This window comes from Raphanus sativus, chromosome 8 (genome assembly GCF_000801105.2).
Source record: "Raphanus sativus cultivar WK10039 chromosome 8, ASM80110v3, whole genome shotgun sequence".
Classification (NCBI taxonomy): domain Eukaryota; kingdom Viridiplantae; phylum Streptophyta; class Magnoliopsida; order Brassicales; family Brassicaceae; genus Raphanus; species Raphanus sativus.
This window is the reverse complement of record NC_079518.1, coordinates 10,969,032-10,989,369: the sequence shown is the minus strand read 5'-3', so window position 1 is coordinate 10,989,369 and position 20,338 is coordinate 10,969,032. Positions and strand designations below refer to the sequence as shown.

Here is a 20,338-nt window from a genome sequence, read left to right as displayed (position 1 = left end):
TATTGATTAATATACATGAATTAATAAGAAAATGTTAAAAATTCTTTATATTATTAGAGAAAATAAAAGTTTACTAAACATAAGTCTGGAAGACTTACTAGTAAGTCGTCTGGAGAGATCATTTTTGCAATTGACTTTTAAATGGGACGACTTACTTGTAAGTCGTCCAATTTTGTTTGTTAAAAAAAACTCCAGACGACTTACCAGTAAGTCGTCCAGGACAAATATGTTATTTTTGCATTTGATTGAATTATGTCAGATATTTGATTTTTTCTGGACGACTTACTTGTAAGTCGTCTCTGGAAAAACAGAAAAATCAATATTTTATTATTTTCTAGACGACTTACAAGTAAGTCTTCTCAGGTTAGTTTTGCAATTGGAAAATAAAATTTAAATATTTAATTTTTCCTAGACGACTTACTTGAAAGTCGTCTGAGATAAGTAAGGTTTGACCAGAATCTCAGAAAAAAAATTCTGGACGACTTTCAAGTAAGTCGTCTAACTGGACGACTTACAAGTAAGTCGTCTAGGAAAAATTTAATATTTAAGTTTTATTTTCCAATTGCATAACTAACCTGAGAAGACTTACTTGTAAGTCGTCTAGAAATAATAAAATATTGATTTTATGTTTTCCGAGAGACGACTTACAAGTAAGTCGTCGAGAAAAAGTCAAATATCTGGTAAGTCGTCTGGAGTTTTTTTTTAACAAACAAAACTGGACGACTTACAAGTAAGTCATCCAGTTTGACCAGAAGACTTACCCTTAAGTCTTCTACAGCCAGAAGACTTACGGATAAATCTTCTAGGCGAACAGATCTGGAAAAAAATTCAATTTCATACTTTAAATTAGTGAGATGACTTCTTTAACACACATAAGTCTTTTCCAACCACATAGAACCTCAAACGAAAGTAACCCACCAAGAATCATAAGCTTGAATGGTTCTATCAACCATAAAAAAAATTTATAATCAAAAACTTGAGTTTTTTTTGGATGAATACGGAGATAAAGTGAAAGAAATGTTGTTTTTAGTTCATAACAATTGGAAAAAAAGAGTGTAAATCGATTTGAGATGCATTAAGAGGTTCAAATTGGTTGTTCATGGTGGTTAGGGTATTGATGGCAATAGTAATCTTGTAAATATTTGAAGATGATGAGATTGAGAAAGTAAAAATGTCACTTTCGAAAAAAAAAAAATTAATGGCAGTTTCGTGAATAATGTGAACATGTGGGGTGAAGAGGACAAAAGAAAAATTCAAAAAAAACATAAGTTAATTTTGTATTTGACTTTAAGTTTTGAGTCAATTTTGCAAAAAGTCCTTTTACTTTTTACCCAAGAAGAAGTTAGAAGAATTAATTCCAGTTTTGGTTCTACTCACTTTTTAGGTGTACGTGTAAATTGTAACCTATTTTTTCTTTAAAAAATTAGACGGATAACAAGCGTGTGACCAATAAGGTTTAACTAAGCCGTAATTTTTTTTTTTTTCTGAAACTAAGTTCGAAAGAAAAGATTTGAAACCCAAGCATCTTTTGATCGTAAGCTCAATGAAGAATAAACGCACATGTAAGAGAAAAATCAACGGTGAATCGTCGGCTATATCTTTGTAAGAGAAAAATTATCGTCGCCTCGTCGGCTATGACTTTTGGCTTCCTAGTAATTTTTTTTTTGCGCAAACACTTCCTAGTTTACAAATGCAATTCTTCAAGTAAACTAGAATATAATTCGAATGGACTTATAATTTAGCCGCCTCTAGTTCATTTCCAAGACCTTTCACAGTTAGTTTAGGCCATCAATATCAGTCGTCTATAATGTTTTTCCAGCGTAATGCGTTTGTTGATTTTTGTTTTGGTCAATGGCAACAACTTGAAAATAATTGAGGATGTGGTAAAATGTAAAGAAACATAAGCAAGTTATTCCTATTGCTTAGGTTTTGTGTTAAGCTAGATGTGCTTCACACTTAAAACCAATTGGTGATAAGTGGAGTGACCCAACTATCTTATATATTACTAAGGATCCCTTCTAACTACCGATGTGGGACAACTATGTATCTAATATTTTGCCTTTCTCATTTCAAAAGGATGAGATAAAACATGTCGACGCAGCTATAATGTTGGTCATAAGATAAAACTCCGAGTTACAAACTCCATTGACTCCAAATCCACAAAACGAAGGAAACATACTACAATTGTTTTTTGAGCAAAACATATATATATAATCCAAAATAACCTTAATTAGAATATACAGTTGTTTTATCTGCATAGCATGTTATAGTATATATAAACCAATTTATTATCAATTTCAGATTTAGTAATCAATTATATTTGTTCAGGTAGATCTAAGAGAACGAATGCTAATTATAAAATCACTTTATTATGAGATCTATACTATTAAAATCGTTTAATCATCATGTGTTTTAGGTCAAGTACCGGCAACTATTGTTTCCTGCACATGGCAAATTTCTCATAATTTGATTAATAAATATGTTTTTAGTAACCGCTATTAATCCGACTTCGTAATTCTCATTACTTATATTCATCATTCTAGCTTTGCAGTCTAAAGGTATAAGGTACTTCCAATAACGTTTCCACATTCTTATTTTCCACTCACGTTTTCATATAGAAATGAAGAGTGATCATGTGGAGTATAATGTTAGGAATTAAATCCTTATATCAGTTAACTCCTTTGCTTAACTTACGTTCTAGTCTTCGAAACCTGCAGAAACTAAACAGCTAATTACACAACTTCTCATTGATATCAAGATTCCAGATCAAAACACATACGGTGCCTTTTTAATCTCTCATGTCTCGACACATGCACAATACTCCCAATAAGGAATAATAAACTTGAAATAGAGGCAAAAATATTGCCATTATCAAACAGGAAAAATCCTTTATATGAAAATAAAAATAAAATATAAGAGACTTCTATATGTTTGTATTCATTAATGAACCATCCGTGATCAAATTTTGCAAAAAAAAAAAAAAACAAACATCCGTGATCAATGAATAAAAAACAAAGTACGCAGCATATAAAGTATACCTGTATAATACTGCCAGGAAAGAGTAGAATAGGATTCCCCATTATGAGTCACGATGTATTGTAACCATTATTTGGTGATGTACTGGTGTATGTCTCTATTGGTGATATATCTTCTAGATTAAAATCCAAAAAGAATTAATAAAAATTCGAGAAAAGAAAATCAATTATGAGATGAAACGTGTGAAAGCAAGGAACACAGGATGCTAAGATTTCACGTATAAAATTTTAATTCACATCGAAGCCTACCATATTCACTAGAAATACACATATTCTATTTTTGATGTTGAGTGATCCCTATATATTACAATTATTATATTATTTTTTGACTAAATACAATTATTATATTGTTTAACTGATTTTAAAATATATATATTCTTTCACCAATTCATCAACAAAAATATTATATTGTTTAGCAGCCAAAAATTATATATAATCAATTAAAACATAAACCAAACAATCCTCAATTCATCTAGATTCTCAAAATATAGATTTTGAAGTCTTCTATAGGTATTCCAAATCTATAAGTTGACATTAAAATCATGGAGACATCCGCATTTTTTGAAGATTAAATACCTTTTGTGAAATTTTGCTTTGTTAGTATATCTAAAATATTAATACTGAAGTACATTTAATTCTATCCCCTTAATTTTCCACAAATATTACCACTTCATGCCACTGCAATCAAAACATAGTAGTTTAATTATTTAGTTTCACCATTAAAAAAACGTGGCCTTTTATTATTCTGTTTGGGCTTTCTTTTTGATTCACATGGTCCACAATTCTAAACCAATTGATTGTAATATCTACAATACTAAACCCGTCCGATAGAAATATCTAAATTAAACACCCAAAACCAATTAGTGCAAATTATTATTCATATTAAAACATATCTACACAAGTATACAAACATATTCTATTGCTTATGGTGGAAATAAATTTCACAGTGAATAAACATTTTTGATTGTTTTGCTTATGATAAATTTTTGGTTTTGTTTTAGATGATTTATATTTTGGTTTGTTCCTGACCAAAAAAAATTGGTTTCCAATATAAACCGTAAACGAATCAAAATTTGGTTTGTTAATAATATCTAACCTAATTAAAATGCTTCCTTCTATTCCATAAAACCATCCTAAATCAGTCTTAAATTTACGATTTTTTTTAATTAATGTACATTAATCACATTTAAAGAATTGATACTCACTCAAAGATTTTCCTAATACTACGCGATCATAATATTTTCACTCACAGATTTTCCTAATCCTACAGGAACATAATAGAAACTATTTATTGTTCAACAGCTCGAATCAAATAACTAACAATTCAAAAATCTATTTAAAAATCTTGACCGCCAAGTTCTCCTAAAATCTATGAATATTCCTTTTTCCTAATAGATAATAAACTAACACAATATGAAAATCTTTTTAAATATCTTGACCACCAAGTTTTTCTTTTCTCTACGAATATTCCTTTTCCCTAATAGATACTAAATAATAAATGTACATTTAATTACTGTTAAGATCTTTTTGCCTTTGATTGTGTTTTTAAATTATAACTACCAAAAATAAAATATCGAACTTAGAGCATCATTATTGGTAAGACATGTTTTTGAGTCCTTAACATATTTTATTATTACTTTTATGTTCAGAGACAAAGTTAAGGACTTTTCAAAATTTGTAGATTATTGGTAAGTCCTTGACACTTGCCTTTGACTTGCAGGTTGTTGCTGCTGCTACTGAACTTGCCCATCTTGCACTTGGTTCTCTCGCCCAGCCTCAGTCTTATTGCTAGTCTAGTCCTAAACCATCAACCCAAAAGAAGATTCATCATCAAGCTTAAAACTTTCTACCACAAAGTCATCTCAAAAGCAACACCACTAGTGATTTGAACCTAAATAATGGTTTGGATTCAATGAGAAAAGGGATCAACTTTTTGCACAACAAGTTAAATCTTCTATCTAGACCAACTCACACATGATCCTCTTTTTAGTAATCCAATCATCATACCACCTCGAACACACACACAACGTAAGGAATATATTATTAAGCAAACATGTGAACTAACATTCAAACTAACATTACATGGCTTTCATATATATACGGATGATCCCAAACAAAAAAAATATGTCTTAGCTAAGTCAAAGTGGGAGTGAAAGAAGTTTCTTCACCTCAAAAGATTCAGCATTGTAAAAGAATGCAGAGAGAGCTAAAGCATTTTACAGGTTACACACCAAAATGCAAACTATTATAAGAGAGGTGGAAAAGACTAACCTCGAAGAACTAATACCCATCACCAGCACTTAACACACAGCTACTCAGTTCCACTGGTAATCTGTTCAAAACCAAATCCAAAATCATAAAATTCAGAAGCGAACATCAACTGATCTAATCAAGGACTCATCTACAACTAAAACTACAAGTACAACATCTAAGAGAAGATAACCCAAAAGATCGAGAGATAACCTTTGATTTCGTTTCGTTTTCAGAAGATCTTTGAATTCGATTCTGAACAAGGACTCTCATCTAACCGATGTGAGAGGCCTTTGATTTTGATTCTTAAAAAAACCCTAGCCTTCGAGTTCGTTTTCGGTCTTCATAAGAACATATGGCCTTCGATTTTGATTCAGAACAAACTCCTCGCCTTTGATTTTGATTCAGAACAAACCCCTCTCTTTCCAAAACACTATCAACAACACGGAGCGTGTTTCTTCTCCCAATCCTGTCCTGCCACGTCGCGTTAAGGACCAAAGAAAAGAGACTTTAATTTAGGCCTGTTGGCGATGGCCTTACTGATTTTTGATTTATTTTGGATCCATAAATACATAAGGGCAGGCCCTAAGGGCCACCGATAATGATGGTCTTATTGACATTTAATCTAACTTGCGCCATCTCTCACCACCAGCAGTATATATATCTCATCATCTATTCTCCAAATCATATCCCAAAAAATCGAAAACCTATAACATGTCGAAGATGACGACGTTTGTTCCTCTAACCAAACTCAGACCTTTTAAAGACAACTGGCGTGTTCAAGTTAAATGTTTACATTCATGGAAGCAAAACACCACTTTTGCAGGTAATACTTTCGAAATGATCTTGGCAGATCAATGGGTAAGTTCGTTTTGTACCCTTTATTGTATTACTAATGTTTCAAATGTATCTAAGATGACTTTTTTTGTTAGGGTAACAAGATCCATGCTACTTGCAAACGATCTCTCATGCACCGAATTCAGCGTATCTTAGCTTTAGATTCATGGGGTGTCATTAAACATGTCAATGTCAATGCAGCTGGTGGTCAGTATCGAACCACAAACTATTATGAGAATAATAAATTGGAATTTAAAAAAAAACACACAATAATATTTTCATTCTAAAAAATGGATATTTATATAAAATCATACTTTTTAATCAAACACTCAACAAACCGAACAAAATACACCAATATAAAATTCAACAAATATGAAAGCCACTAAATTTTTATTTACCATTTCATCTTTCCAAACATACATCCGCGCGGACGCGCGGGTCCAAAATCTAGTTTTATGTAAGAGTGGTGACAAATAAAGCAGTTTATAAAACAAAAATCAAACAAGAAGAAACTAGAACAAAATAACTCTTTACTAGTTAGATGAATAGTACAACTTGATTAATAAATGTAATAGCCGATTAAAAAAAGAGCATGTTGATTAAAATGTCTTTTCTGTTGGAATTGACATGTATAATATAAAATACATGTGACCACGGTTTATAGCAAAATGATGCATACTAACTTGAACTCAGATTACAAATACGATAGTTTGTACAGGTGGGTGGGTGAGTGTGGTCTTGTAGAAGACAAGAACCTACAAAAAAAAAAGACAAGAACGTAAAACTAAAAATACATGTATACGCTATTCTACTTGACATGAGTATATAGAATGCAACTGATATTTTGGTTTATACTCAATACGTACTAAGAACTTTATTTACTTTAGTGATGACATTTGAAGTCGTTTACCATTAACACTCAAGAAACTATATAATAGTCTAAAATATTGGGTGCTTAAGATATCAAAAGCATACTATAATATTAAGAAAACACTTTGCACTCATGCCAACAGATCCTTTATTGCAAACACTCATAACAACGATGCTTTTAATACATAGAGCCAAAGACGGAACAAAGCACAATCAAACAACATACCCCACTAATAGATTGTTTTCATATATCTCCCTACGGACATATCTTAAGATCAGACAAAAGAAACGGTCCCATTTTGTATTTCGAGGTTTTCTGGACCACATTTCTAATACAGTAACGCATCAGAAGATGCCATGAGAGGCTGGTTCATACAAAACATGTTCGTATTCATCTGGTTCACGAGAAAATCATCAGGCTCTGGACCAGTCAGAAGGCTCGGACAAATCCCGTTGGTACTGTCGAGTAACTCGATGATGTCATTGAGAGATTCGAGTCTGTGGCTGAGTTCATGAAGCTGAGCTCTGAGAACAGAGTTTTCTGCTTCGACAGTTAAGTAGTGCTGCGTCGTGATGCTGACACTTGTCACGATCTCGTTGTTCTGTTCTTTGAGCTGGTTAACCTGAGCCGTTAGATCGTCCAGGAGCTTCTGTTTCTTCATCCTCGATCTCCTCGCTGATTCACGGTTTGAGAGCATCCTCTTCCGCTTCCTCTGCTCCATGAGACTCTCTTCCGATCCCGATGGCGAAGTTGTTCCCGACGACGACGGTTCCATTTAGAAAACGTACAAATAAACAAACAAAGAAGCTCTTTTGCTTTACGAGAAGAGAGATAAAGCAGGACAGGACCCAGATCGATGACGTAACGAGCAAGAAACAAAAGAAAGACTTTAAAAACTAGGGTTTTGATTACGAGAATATAATATATATATAACGGAAGAAGAAAAACTGGAGATTAATTATGAGACCTAAGAGACGTAGTAAAGCCAGTAAAGGAAGACAACAGAGAAAGATTGAACGAGATGTGTCCTGCGCCTGATGGTGGAGTTCAGCATAAACTCAGAGAGGAAGATCTCACTGAGAATGATCGGAGACATGTGTCTCAATGACCAAGAACTGCTGATTAAGCATTAATGGTTTTGTTCTAATGTGTTTGGGTGGATATAATTCAGAAGAACTAAACAGGAAGAAGGAAGGCCAAATCTTTGAACGAGGGAGAAGAGAGAAGGGGAGGTCTGAATGGTTTTGGGTGATAGAATTTATAGAAGAAAATTCAAGAAAAGCGTTTGTGCACGAGAAATGTGATACATTTGTTTGGAATTATATTCGGGTGAAGAAGATTCTTTATTTATTTTATTTTATTTTCCTTACATTTTTTCAGTAACATCTTTTTCCTACCCTTTAATAAAGGTTTAGTAAATGAAGGAGTATCTAGCAAATATTTAGAAGAAGAAAATGAAACAATTATTTTATAATTTAATATCCTCTGTATTAAAAGAGAAGTCGAGAGAAACTAAAATGACACTTTAATAATATTATAATTATATATTTTTTATTTTTCTATGAATAATAGAACTAATAAACAAATGACAAATATATTAAGAATTTCTAAAAATATCTTAAAAGTTCCTAATTAAAAATTTATGTCTTTTCACTTTCATCATTTTTATTCTACAGTTGTCTTAAGAATTTGCCGATGAAAATGCTCTCATGTACACTAGCTATATACAGTATAACTATCTTGCATGATAATAGAATGATTGTCATTATTTAGTAATGAAAAATACAAAACGTTTAATTTTACTAATATCATGCATTAGTTAATTAGATATTATAAATATTACATTCAGTTGGAAATCCAAAAAGATAAAACATTCCAGAAAACTTATAATTTGTTTTAAGAAATCAGTAAGTAAGAACAAGAAAAACTGAATCCATTTTTATGTTTAAACACAGTTATCTTTATCTGGGTTTTAATTATACCGCAAGCAGGACAGCTATCGAGTTACAATTTACTCTCTTTATTTCATATTAAGTGTCACTTTAAATGATTTTTCTTGTTTCATAAAGAGTGTTATTCTACAATATCAATGCAATTTATACAACTTTTCAGCTCAAAATTAATTGTAAAATGCATTGATTTTATAAATAAATTTATTTATCTAAAATACTATTGATTAGATGTGTGACATTTAAATGACACTTTTTGTGAAACGGAGAGAATAAAACCCAATAAAAGTATGAAATTATATATCGAAAAATAAAACAAAAATAAAACAGATATTGAAGCTATTAAACGTCGGCAGTGATAAATACTTGAATCAATCAATGTTCTAGGTCAATTCCAAAACAAATATGCCAATTTATAGTTTTTGCTTGTTTAGGGAACAAGATAAAAATCTTATTAGTATGATATATATCTCTTATGTAAAAATTGACATGTTAATTAAGGTCAAATCCAGAACCTAAACTCACTTAGTTCCTATCAGTTATGGAGTCTGAGTTTAACTATATAGACACAACAAATTAGGTTTTTGAGCTAAGTCCCATTTGAGATTTAAATATTTTAGATTTAATTTTTTTTTAACGCTGGATAATTATGATGTTACAAGCTGTCGATAATTATATCTTCCTTATGAGTATTTACACTTGACTGCATCCACTTAACCGTTCTATCGAATCGACGCTTGACGGTAATCCTTGTACTATTGCAGATTTCTTGTTAGTTTTATCTCCATTAATACACATAAGTTTGTTTTCACTGGGACTCGAAATCCAAACATGTTGATGTAAAAATATTAATGAACTCTTATTCAAACCACTGGATTAAGGGGGTTCCACAATTTTTATATCTAAGTTTGTTTTAACGTTTTAAGCTATGATCGACCAAAAAATCTAAGCTTTTACATTTTGTTTTGGATAATATCATTCTTTAGATCAGAGCTATTCTTGACCAAAAAAAAAAAGATTAGAGCTATTCCTGATATTGACATATTGTATATTCTTGATTTAAACTCTAGCAAAGAAAATAAAAAATTGTGAATATATTATACTGTTTGATTATTACAAAATCACATTATAAATCGACAAATTTATTTTCTTTTTTCTGTAAAATATGTTTTCCCAAAATACTAAATGTGGAATGTTTGACTGCGTTCAACATAATTTTTTTTCTTATATAATTAGTTTTAATTTAATTTTATTGAATTTGAATTGATTATAATATAATTTTAAAACATATGTAAAACATTCTTGTTAAAGAATAGAATTTTAAAGTAGTTTTAAATTTGAAGACGAAAAAATGAAACTGAATTTTCTTATGAAAGTAAAATCAGTTAAAAAGATAAAATGGTAAATACAATATAATAATAAATTATTTTGAAAACACACAAAACCCCCCCCCCCCCCCCCCCCCGGCTTTAGAATATACTCTAAATACTTTAGATCAGATTGAAGTCTAATAATTATGTGTTCTGGGTTAGACCGAGTCGGACTCACCCGATTAACACCCCTTAGACCTCAGTGCTCTAAACATTATTTTGGTATCAATGCAAGTTTTTTTTTTTTTGTAACTTGGCTATCAATGCAAGTTTTTGATATATAGTTTGATTTTACTTAAGTTTTTAGAAAACCAAACTAAGCATATATTGACCTTTCAAAATTTATAACACATGTAGATACCTTGAAGACATCAAAGTTCACACAAACTAAATGATTTCTGAGAAGGAGAGAAAATTAAAACGAAGTACAGAATCTTTTTCAAAGAAGAATGCAGATAAATACCTTTTTCTTCTTTCTTTTCTCTTTTCTTTATGTATCAGTAAAGTGAAATTTTAGTTGATGTAAAAGCATAACTTAAAGCCCTTTGTCAAAAAAAGAAGAAGCATAACTTAGTCGTTGTTTGTTTTTTTTTTTTTTTGTCACTGTCTTAGTCGTTGTTTGTTAATTTTTCTTTAGTAAATCACATATTCATGTAACACGCCAAAAAGAAAGGAAGATTGATAATATTCGTAGTATGTATTAGTTTTTTTTATAAAGCCCATTGAAACCAGAATCTGTTTTGGAAAATCTCTGAACCATTAATTTAAAAAATCAAACACCACCACCAACACTGAATAAAATAGAAATAAAATAAAATAAACAAATGAAAAGCCTGAAATAAAGATTTTAAAAGATATTAGAAACACAAAGGAATCTATGCTTAGAGTAAAATGAGAAGAACATGTGTAAGTAGGCAGCAGAAGAAGAAAAGTGAGAGGGACATGTGAGGTTGGGAGAGAAGTGTCCAGGCTCAGCACAGCTGTTTATTTTCTTTTTTCTTTAGTTCTCCAGTTTTAGAAAAATGTAGTACGTATTAAATAATTGTTCAGAACTTCAGATGCTTAGTGTTTTGAAGGATGGCATGTTCCCGATATTTTATAACGTGAAATCAACTACTTTTTTTTTGGATCAAAGTGAAATCAACTACTTTGTGTTGAAGAATAACATTAGGATTAAAATGAGTACCTACTTGTACATCAGTGATTTGATATATGATAATTAATATATTTCGACCGTCTTCATCATAAATGGTAAACCACCTCACAAAATTAGTGAGTAGAAAGTTTCAAAAAACAAAAACTAGTGAGTAGAGCTGTAGAGTCATGTTAAGTTGTCTAACAATAAATGGTTTACGATCAAATCATTATCATCACTTTACTTTAGAAAAATATCTTAGGAAACTGTGGAAGATCCACTGACCCAGCCCACTTCCCAAAAACGATGCATGAATTTCACCAAAATAGATTCAGTCACCATGCTTTTGAGTCTAAAACAGTAACTTATAAATAAATCAAAATCTATATCTACACACCATAAATCGAGTCACGGTAACCTAATGCTTAAAAACTTCTATTATATTTTGAAGTGACTGTTAATGATAAAACATCTTAACTAAGTTTGTTTTAGATAAAATTACTATTTAAGCTTTTAACGTAAAACCCTTGAAGTAATTTTATTTAGTGGATTAGATACTATGTTTACAGTATCGATAAAACAAACTGATATTATTAGTAAATCTTTAGTTTAAAGTTTTTTAATCTAACCAAACTTAGTTCAAAAGTTTTGACAAATACAGGAAAATTATGTAAACTTTATTACTTAAATTTATAAAATTACCATTTCAAACAAATTATGGAAATAGATATGCTAGATTTGCTTTAAATCTACACTACATAATGTACAATTTGGTATTGTTTTTGAAGTTACATATTTTTAAGATCCGAAACAAACTCGGTCATTTATGTATAGATATCTGAATGGTGCTTAAAACTATTCTCTTTAACAAAAAAAAACTATGCTCCCGAAATCCCAAGAAAAATAGGTTCTTAAAATGAAATGTTATAGTGCAAGAGGAGAACACAAAAATATAATAAGGATAATAATAAAAATATACTAGGATAATAATAAAAATACAAAGTAAAAATCTCTGACTAAAAATTTACCAATATTGTAAATTGATGGTCTAATACGTTAAATAAAGTTACCTCATCAGTTTTTATAGTTAAAAATTTAGTAGTGTTTACCTGAAATAAACTTAGTTGCTCAATTTTATCATTAAAATTCCATTTTGAAACTGAGGTATCCAGAGCCGGTCCTAGAACATATAAGACCGGAAGCAAAAAAAACAATTGTGGCTGAAGCTGTATCAACTGCTCATCGAACCCGCGAACTGAGAAACATGAGATATGTGAGCGTTGCCACTAGACTAAGGAGGACTTTCGAATTTTTATGGCCGAAATGTATTGATAAAGTAAACGGCCGCAAGCAACCGCTTCATTCGCTTCATGCCAGGGCCGGCTCTGGAGGTATCTAAAAATTGAAACGTTTATAATGTAGTGGCGGATGCAGAAATGTAATTAGGTGGAGACATATACATAAAAAACTATTTTTCAGTTGGGGGTATTTCATAAACACCATAAAAGTTACTGAGAAGTTTTAAAATGAGATGGGGGTCACGTGACTCCACACCCTTGGCTGTACATCCACCCCTGAGTACATGTGTGTCCATTTATTACACTTTCACGGTTCACTTGATTGAATATTTTAGTCTCAAAAGTGCAACTATCGTTTTCACAGTAGCTACTGACCATAGTAGAAGATCTTTTGGCCTTTGAAATAACAAATGGTCTGAAGCATTCATGTGATCTTTTGTATGTGTGTGTGTGTGTTTTAAATCCTTTGTGAATTTCGCTATTTTCAACAACAGAAATCTCCAATAATTCACGTACAAATCCTGGAGATAGCTACAGAGCTAATCTAATTTTAATAGACACGTGTCGTCTTCTATCTCCATTTTATGTTTTCACTAGAAAATAAATTCGCTTGGCTAGAAAATTAGTTTATAGATATCTAATGTGTTCATAAATATATCGACGGTCATGCTGGTTTCTTTGATGTAAGAAAAAAGTATGTTGTTGGAAGAAAATATGATCCGTAATTATCATGGGAGGTACATGCAATCTTTGAGTGGGCACTACCAAAATAATTACAACGAAAGATAGACCCAAAGGAGCTAATCTAATTTTAATACAAACGGTTTATATAATACAAATGCAATCAAACGTAGATCGTCATGTAATCTCGTGGATATATAAAATAACAAATACTTCATAAAGAAACTGAGACACACACATACACACACACAAACAATGTGACAGGCAAAAAGCACAAATAGTTTTCACTTCAAGTAATGTACAAGTCAGATGCTTTTAAGATGAATCTATTCTTCAATTGAGAAAAAATCACAAACAAACACTCTCTGATTCAGCCTCTTGTTTCACGATCTCTTCTTCTTTCCTTTTGCACATTTAGAAGCCGAAAAACTGGGAAAATGTAACACTAAAGTTATGAATACAAACAACAATGTGGGAAGTTAATGATAGATGTTAATGATTTTTGTATCCTTACCAGCTTCTTCTTCTTCTTCTTTTTCTCAATGTATGCCAAAATCTCCTTCTGGCTGACAAGGGCTTCCTCCAAAGCCTAAACCGAAAAAGAACTCAAGTTAAACCACTGATTAATAGGTTAAAAACATATTTGGTTATTATTTGGGATTATTAGTTTACATTTTGTCTTACCTTTTTGGTCTCAGTCAATTCTTGCTCAAGCACTTGAACACGGTTAAGCGCAGCCTGAAGTTTCTCCTCCTTTTCAGATTCAACATTAGCCGGTTTCAAATCAAGGAACATGCACTTGTCTTCCAATTCAGCCATGCGTTTCACCATCAACATATACTCCGAGCTTGAGACTGGTGCTGCAAATTGAGCTTTGTTTTGCTTAGACATAGATTCCTCATAACAAACTGAGTTTCCATATAAAGCAGCCTCAGTGAGTTTGCGTGGAACGTCTTTAGATAGCCTAACCATTGCAACGATTCCCATCACAAAGGCCATGACCCCTCCCACAAGTAATCCCTCCCCTTTCTTTGGTACCCCCTTCCTCACGTAAGACTCCAGCCCTAAATAAACTTTAATTAGTGCGTGCAGAAGAAACATTTTTTTTTCAAATTAAGCTAACTATGAGAGGATATATACCTTTAGAGGCTTTAAAACTTTCGGATTTCTTAGTTCTTGCAGGCCATGCCATATCCATAGACTTGTCAATGGCTGCAATTTGCTTCTCATGTGCATTGTCTTCATCCCTTTTCTTATTGTTTCTCTCAAGACTCTGTGGCGTTAATGGAGAAACTCAGTATAAGCTTTTCTTAGAGTATTAATTAGCTGATTTTAAATTTATTGTTCTGTAACTTACTTCTGGAACTGAAGTTGTTCTTCCTTGGTCAACATGCTTGTGTTCATCTTCTGAAATTGGTGAGCATTTTGCTTCCCGGTTTATAGCCATCTGCTTCCATTTTAATATATATTTTTTTGTAAATATTGTTGATTCTAGAAGTAATGCATCAGTAAAATGATAAAATCGTTGAATTATCTTTTAAGATTAAGAAAACCTGTTTTAGTAGGTAACAACGAAGTTTTCACAAAAGGTAAAACGAGTATCGGATTTTTAGGCTGTATAAATACGGTTCTAATATGTTTGTAAACTATTCATTTATAGAATCAATATAAAAACTCTAAAACAAGTATTTTTTTCAATTGAGTTTTGTGCTCTAAATTCTTTTGCTTTTTTCGAGTTTTGATTAGTGTTTGTTCACAACAACATCAGATTCAAGAACATAGCTTAAATGAATTTATTTAGTGTCTAACTAAGGACTATGTATGTAAATTGTTAATTACCTTGAGAACTTCAGGATCATTCCATGGACCTTTGTCAGAGCGCATGCAACCTCCTTTGTCCTCACAAGTGCAAGCGCCTCCAAAGAACTCTGGCAACTCACTGTTTATAAATACAAAATATATTGAATATTAAAATATTCAAAGCGAAGCAAAACTTATATTCAAGACGTGTGATCTTACCTAGCATCGATGACTTCAAGCAGTTTGCTATGATATTTGTTCCCAAGAACATGAATCTTTGCCGTAGTCTTGGGATCAAGAAAAGACTTAACTGTGCTCCACAAGAGCCGAAACCCGGAACCGGCATTGATGATGAACATCCGGTTCAACGTCTACAAAGAAATCCGGAACTCAACATTTTAAGACCTTGATTTGTTTACGTTTGTTTTTGTTTGTACATTTAGTACGTAATATAAAAATATAGGAATTTTACCATTTAAACAAGAAAAGATTTGTTAGTAAAATATTTAAGGTTTTAAATTGTGAAAGCCCTTTTGTATTTTTTGTTCACATACATATAAATTAGCGTTTGAAACAATCACAATCTATACCTCAGGATAAATTTCATTGTCAATCTTGCAAAGCCTTTGAAGAAGCTCTCTCGCGGACTTGCTGAAGTTCTTAAGACCCTAATCACTCGGAACAACACACATGTAGGTTTAGCAATCAAGAAACTTACCCTTTTGTATTCAAAGACATGAAGGATAGATTTATCGTATACATACCACGCCTTGGACGTCAAGGATTGTTGTGCTCTGATCAATGTGCTTATTGGCAGCGACAGAACAAGCGGGGAACTTAATCTTGAAAGTCTTCTCGAACTCTTTGACATGATATTTCACGTAACGGTCCATGGTTGTCACTTGAAGCAGCTTGTTAGCATCGATTTGACCTAATCTCTCAATGTAAACCGGCCTGCCTTCTTTGTCTACTCCATGATAGCCTTGAGGGTAATGCTTCATGACATCGTTGATCTCTTCGAACTCAAAATCCTTCATTTAATTAGAAACATACATTATAAAACTTGTTTCTTAACCAATATGAGATGGGAGTTGGTCCAAAATGCTCCTAGATTTAGGGAAAGAAATTAACCTCAATGATTGTGTCAGCGCCAAAATCTTTCCTCCATTGAATCATGTCAGCCCACATTTGCTTAGCTTTCTCAATGTCAAACTTTCTTGCCCTCAGGAATCTGTTTATGTTTAAAATAAACTTTTTAATATTCTGGATGAAATTTTATTGTTTCTATTATGCCAACAAGATCAAATAAGACGGATCATGATTCGTGAACCAATATATCATTTTTTTATTAGAAGATTTACTAACTCATTTCTTTTTACATTTTGCTATCTAATTTAGAAGCTTATTTTTAATGCATCAACGATTTTATTTTGGTTAAATAATAAGAGATCTAAAGTTGTAGCTGGGAGCGTTTTGTATCAACTCTCGTCGTGTTGATACAATAATCGAGGTAAAATTTATTTTCCCCTAATAATCAGGTCTATAATGCAATAATAGTCTTTACGACTTGGTCACGTAATTGGTTAGAAATTAAGAGAGAGATTAAATGGTAATAAAAAGAAGAAAACAAGTGTATACCTAAGCATCATATGCAGATCATCGAGTTTGGAAGGCAAAAGCTCGTCAAGGACAAGTGCTTGACGAAAAGCATCGATAGCTTGAAGGTCTTCTGCATCGATGTCGTCCTCAATCGGTACGGACATAACTCTGCTGGTGCTTCTTCGACCCTTTTTCTTGAATGAGTTCTTGAATCTGTTTGAAGCGCTCATGGCTTTCTTCTTCAGTGAGCACATCTTTACTATCTTCCTCTCCTCCTCTGCCATCTCTATTTCTGATAGTACCACTTCCATTTTTCATTAGTCTTAAGAAAGAAGTACATGAATTACGGAAAATATGAAAGTACTACTAACCAGGTTTGGTCTCAGCCATGGATAGATGACTTTTAAAGCACTCTGTTGCACACGGCAATTGATTACCTACCAATAAAATGTTGTCAGTTTCATTGAAAAGGAAGTTTAGATCAAATTGTCTTGAGAGTTATTAAATGAATTTAAAGAATCAAGATGAGTAATAAACCAAAATGTGTTTTACAATCCAAGAGATGAGTTGAGAGAGGTTTCTTTTTACCTTATTGGAGAAGAGTGTTTGAGGAAGGGTAAGGGAGGCTGAAGATAATGGAGAGGCTCATCTGAAACTATTTCATAACATGTAGACAACTATTTTGGTTATGATTCTATCAACCTATATAAGAAGACATGGTCCCTATATTTTATAATTATATCAATACACTTATGCAACCAATCGTTTATAAGTAAGTAATTAAATATGCAGATAAAATAGAAAATAAACTAATTATGATAGATGAGAGAAAGCGTGTCTTTGTAATAGGCGAAATGCAGCCCACTACTTGAACATTTTGTCAAATGATAAAATATCTTGATGTCCAACAAAGTATCTCATGATACTGATTAATTTCTATTATATTGTGATATTATCTATCAAATGTAATAATTAAACATAGTGAATTGGTTTACATGAAACAATAGAAACGCTGAACAGAAATGTGTTTTTATAGAAAAAAGCATTAGTTAACATTAACAACGAATCTTATTATATAAAAGAATTTATGTGAAGTATAAATAAAAGTAATTTCATGTTTGTGAATAATATTATCCCATGACCACTCGGTGACGGTGCTGAGAAGCATAACTGTCTTTTCTTTTTTTTGATAAAGATTTACTACCATAATTGTTTCTTCGTTCAAATATATCATTCACAATCGTAAGTTAATAGAAAGCTGGTCTTAATGTACAACAAGCGAAATTTTCTGTTCAACGATAAGTTATGATAAAAAAACAATCTCAAATATTTATTGTTCCTTGAAATAATATCATTCAAAAACAAAAATAGTATTACAAACAGTTTGGATCCAATGTGTAGTGATAACAATACGAGTCTAATTCTATTCCATTTTAGGCCCCATATATTAATCTATCAAATGCATTGATATTATCAGGATGGTCTCTGCTCACTCAAGCCAGTAGATCTAACATCTAGTTTCGTTGGATTGTGTTCTTTGTTTATCTCTGTCTTTATCCAATGTTATTTTATAAACTATCATTTTTCTAGAATGGACCTTTACTTGCATTAAATTGGAATGTTTCTGTTTAGTCCTGTGAGAATATGGAGAAAAGGAATTTTAATGAAGCAAGATTATAGAAGTTTACTATTACGTGTTACAGAAGTAACGTTTTCAGACACACTTGCCGAGTTTATTTGAAGTAGATTCAAGTTTTGTCTTGTGTTTCTGACACCAGCGAGATTAGTATGACAGGGAGTTGGGTTTTCTAAGACCACTTGGGTCGGGTTTAAACCTTCTCAGAGCCTTCCCCATCAATGCCATTGCTGCAATTCTTGGAAACTGCTTCTGTATCGCAAAGCTCTTTGGGTTAACTTGTTGCCCTCCTCTACTCTCATGAGTCACTGTAGATTTTTTCTTACACCATCTCTGAATCCATGGATGTAGAGGCGTCACGTCTTCTCTTCCTCCTCCCATATTCATATTCCTGATACGTGATTCTGAAGATTCTTGATTTCTTCCTGATCCGTGTTTAAAGATTCTGCGAAAGAAGTAGTTCGTCTTCTCCACTGATGGTCCTTCTTCTACAACCATCATGCTCTTGGTTTCATTCCCGCTGTAATCCGAGGCGTTTGTCTTCACACGTTTGACATGTGATCCACAGTTGGTGTCAGGGCTCAAACGTAAACGCTTGCACTCTTTATTCAAATTGGCGTTGTTGACAAAGTGTTCAACATTCATTCTTTGAGTAGCTGAAATGCTTGTTTCTGCTACTTCCCCATCCGCAACAATAAGACGTTCTTTGTTCATGTCAGGTACTATCTCGACCCTTTCTTCCCCCTGCCCAATTCTCAAGGCCTTTGATGAAATGGAGCCTGCCAATAAAATGAAAACCAGAATAGATATTAGATAATAGATTAAGCAAGCAGCTAAATATTTTGTAAAAACTAGCTAGAATATCAAAGGTTGTATGATATGTAATGTAACATTTACGATTTTAAAATACCAGCTAGAGGCAATCTATCTGTCTGCAAAGTATCAGTCTGAGTAGATGATTCTTTATCCTTTGAGCGGAAATCAAGATTAGGAAATAGATCAAGGGACCTATTCAACGTTTTCGCCTTAAGTTTCATGAAACCTGTTGATTCCGCCTTCCATAGCTGGCCATCATCTTTTGGCAAGTGTCTCTTCATATAACGCTTGGCATCGCGGTTACTATGAGCCTTTAACTCGCATGCGCTACCTCTCCGAATCCAACGACTCAACCAGACAGATTCATAACCAGCAATACAACTCTTTCCCATAACATGGTCAGACATTTGTACTTAACAAATATCTTCTGGAATCAAAAATAGACATCGGACTTGATTAGAGACATAAATCTGACAGACTAATTAACAACATAAAATGTTTATATATGCTTAGTGATCAATGTGTGTATCATCAAATTTCACCCTAAGTTTCCATGGTTTGGTTCAGATCTCACCATGCAACTACTGGAAATTAATACCATTTTAGTATAAATAAAAAAATTCTTGAAATCTTGAAAAGTTTCGATCTTAAAACAAAACATTTACAGCTCTCCACATACGAAGCTCTTGATCAGCTCTGGTTACAATCAAAGATCCCAAAGAAAGAAAAACAAGACCACAGTCCACAAGCAATTATCTAAAATCAAGAAATGGTTGAAATTGAAGGGCAGGAAGAAGAGAAATGGTTACATTGATCAGTGGCTAATGGAACGAAGCTCAATATAGTCTTCCAAGTAAATATTTTTGTGTGTGTGAGAGGTTGGAGAGAACGATAAGAGAGAGCTCTTAAACCGGTGCTGTGTTTTCCTTTCTGTTAAAAAAGAAAAGAAAATAATAATAAGAAGAGGCAGAGAAACAAAGGTTGTCTTGTCAGAAGGAACAGTCCTCGGATCACATTATTAACTCTATTCTCTTAACCTCGTACTTATTTCGATATCACAT

At 32.4% G+C, this 20,338-nt stretch overlaps 3 protein-coding genes and 1 long non-coding RNA gene across 7 annotated transcripts; all 4 read right to left on the bottom strand.

Moving 5' to 3' along the window:
* Positions 1 to 4,639: 4,639 nt before the first annotated feature.
* Positions 4,640 to 5,715, bottom strand: LOC108821259 (uncharacterized). The gene is made up of 3 exons (XR_001944518.2): positions 5,499 to 5,715; positions 5,307 to 5,367; positions 4,640 to 4,834 (listed from the first exon to the last, which is right to left on the bottom strand). It is a non-coding gene; the product is annotated as an uncharacterized LOC108821259 (long non-coding RNA).
* Positions 5,716 to 7,123: 1,408 nt separating this feature from the next.
* Positions 7,124 to 8,281, bottom strand: LOC108819043 (bZIP transcription factor 11). Its single transcript, XM_018592027.1, has one exon. It carries the CDS (start codon positions 7,766 to 7,768, stop codon positions 7,322 to 7,324), a length of 447 nt encoding a protein of 148 aa, XP_018447529.1. The 5' UTR covers positions 7,769 to 8,281; the 3' UTR covers positions 7,124 to 7,321.
* A 5,317-nt stretch (positions 8,282 to 13,598) lies between these two features.
* LOC108819364 (phosphatidylinositol/phosphatidylcholine transfer protein SFH1) lies at positions 13,599 to 17,569 on the bottom strand. The gene is made up of 13 exons (XM_018592381.2): positions 17,414 to 17,569; positions 17,197 to 17,262; positions 16,865 to 17,117; positions 16,358 to 16,457; positions 15,991 to 16,257; positions 15,817 to 15,894; positions 15,446 to 15,597; positions 15,266 to 15,365; positions 14,784 to 14,873; positions 14,567 to 14,699; positions 14,111 to 14,490; positions 13,941 to 14,015; positions 13,599 to 13,855 (listed from the first exon to the last, which is right to left on the bottom strand). The coding sequence occupies exons 2-13, from the start codon at positions 17,213 to 17,215 to the stop codon at positions 13,841 to 13,843; spliced, it is 1,662 nt and encodes a 553-aa protein (XP_018447883.2). The 5' UTR covers positions 17,216 to 17,262; positions 17,414 to 17,569; the 3' UTR covers positions 13,599 to 13,840.
* A 697-nt stretch (positions 17,570 to 18,266) lies between these two features.
* Positions 18,267 to 20,220, bottom strand: LOC108820897 (F-box protein At2g16365). 4 transcript variants are annotated; one of them, XM_056992200.1, is made up of 3 exons: positions 20,087 to 20,220; positions 19,504 to 19,704; positions 18,267 to 19,240 (listed from the first exon to the last, which is right to left on the bottom strand). In XM_056992200.1, the coding sequence occupies exons 2-3, from the start codon at positions 19,682 to 19,684 to the stop codon at positions 18,609 to 18,611; spliced, it is 813 nt and encodes a 270-aa protein (XP_056848180.1). In that variant the 5' UTR covers positions 19,685 to 19,704; positions 20,087 to 20,220; the 3' UTR covers positions 18,267 to 18,608. The 4 variants fall into 4 exon arrangements, with proteins under 4 accessions (XP_056848180.1, XP_018449429.2, XP_018449428.2 ...); XM_018593927.2 differs by having other exon boundaries at positions 18,455 to 19,240; positions 19,372 to 19,701; positions 20,087 to 20,216; XM_018593926.2 differs by having other exon boundaries at positions 18,459 to 19,240; positions 19,372 to 19,704; positions 20,087 to 20,219.
* Positions 20,221 to 20,338: the final 118 nt, after the last annotated feature.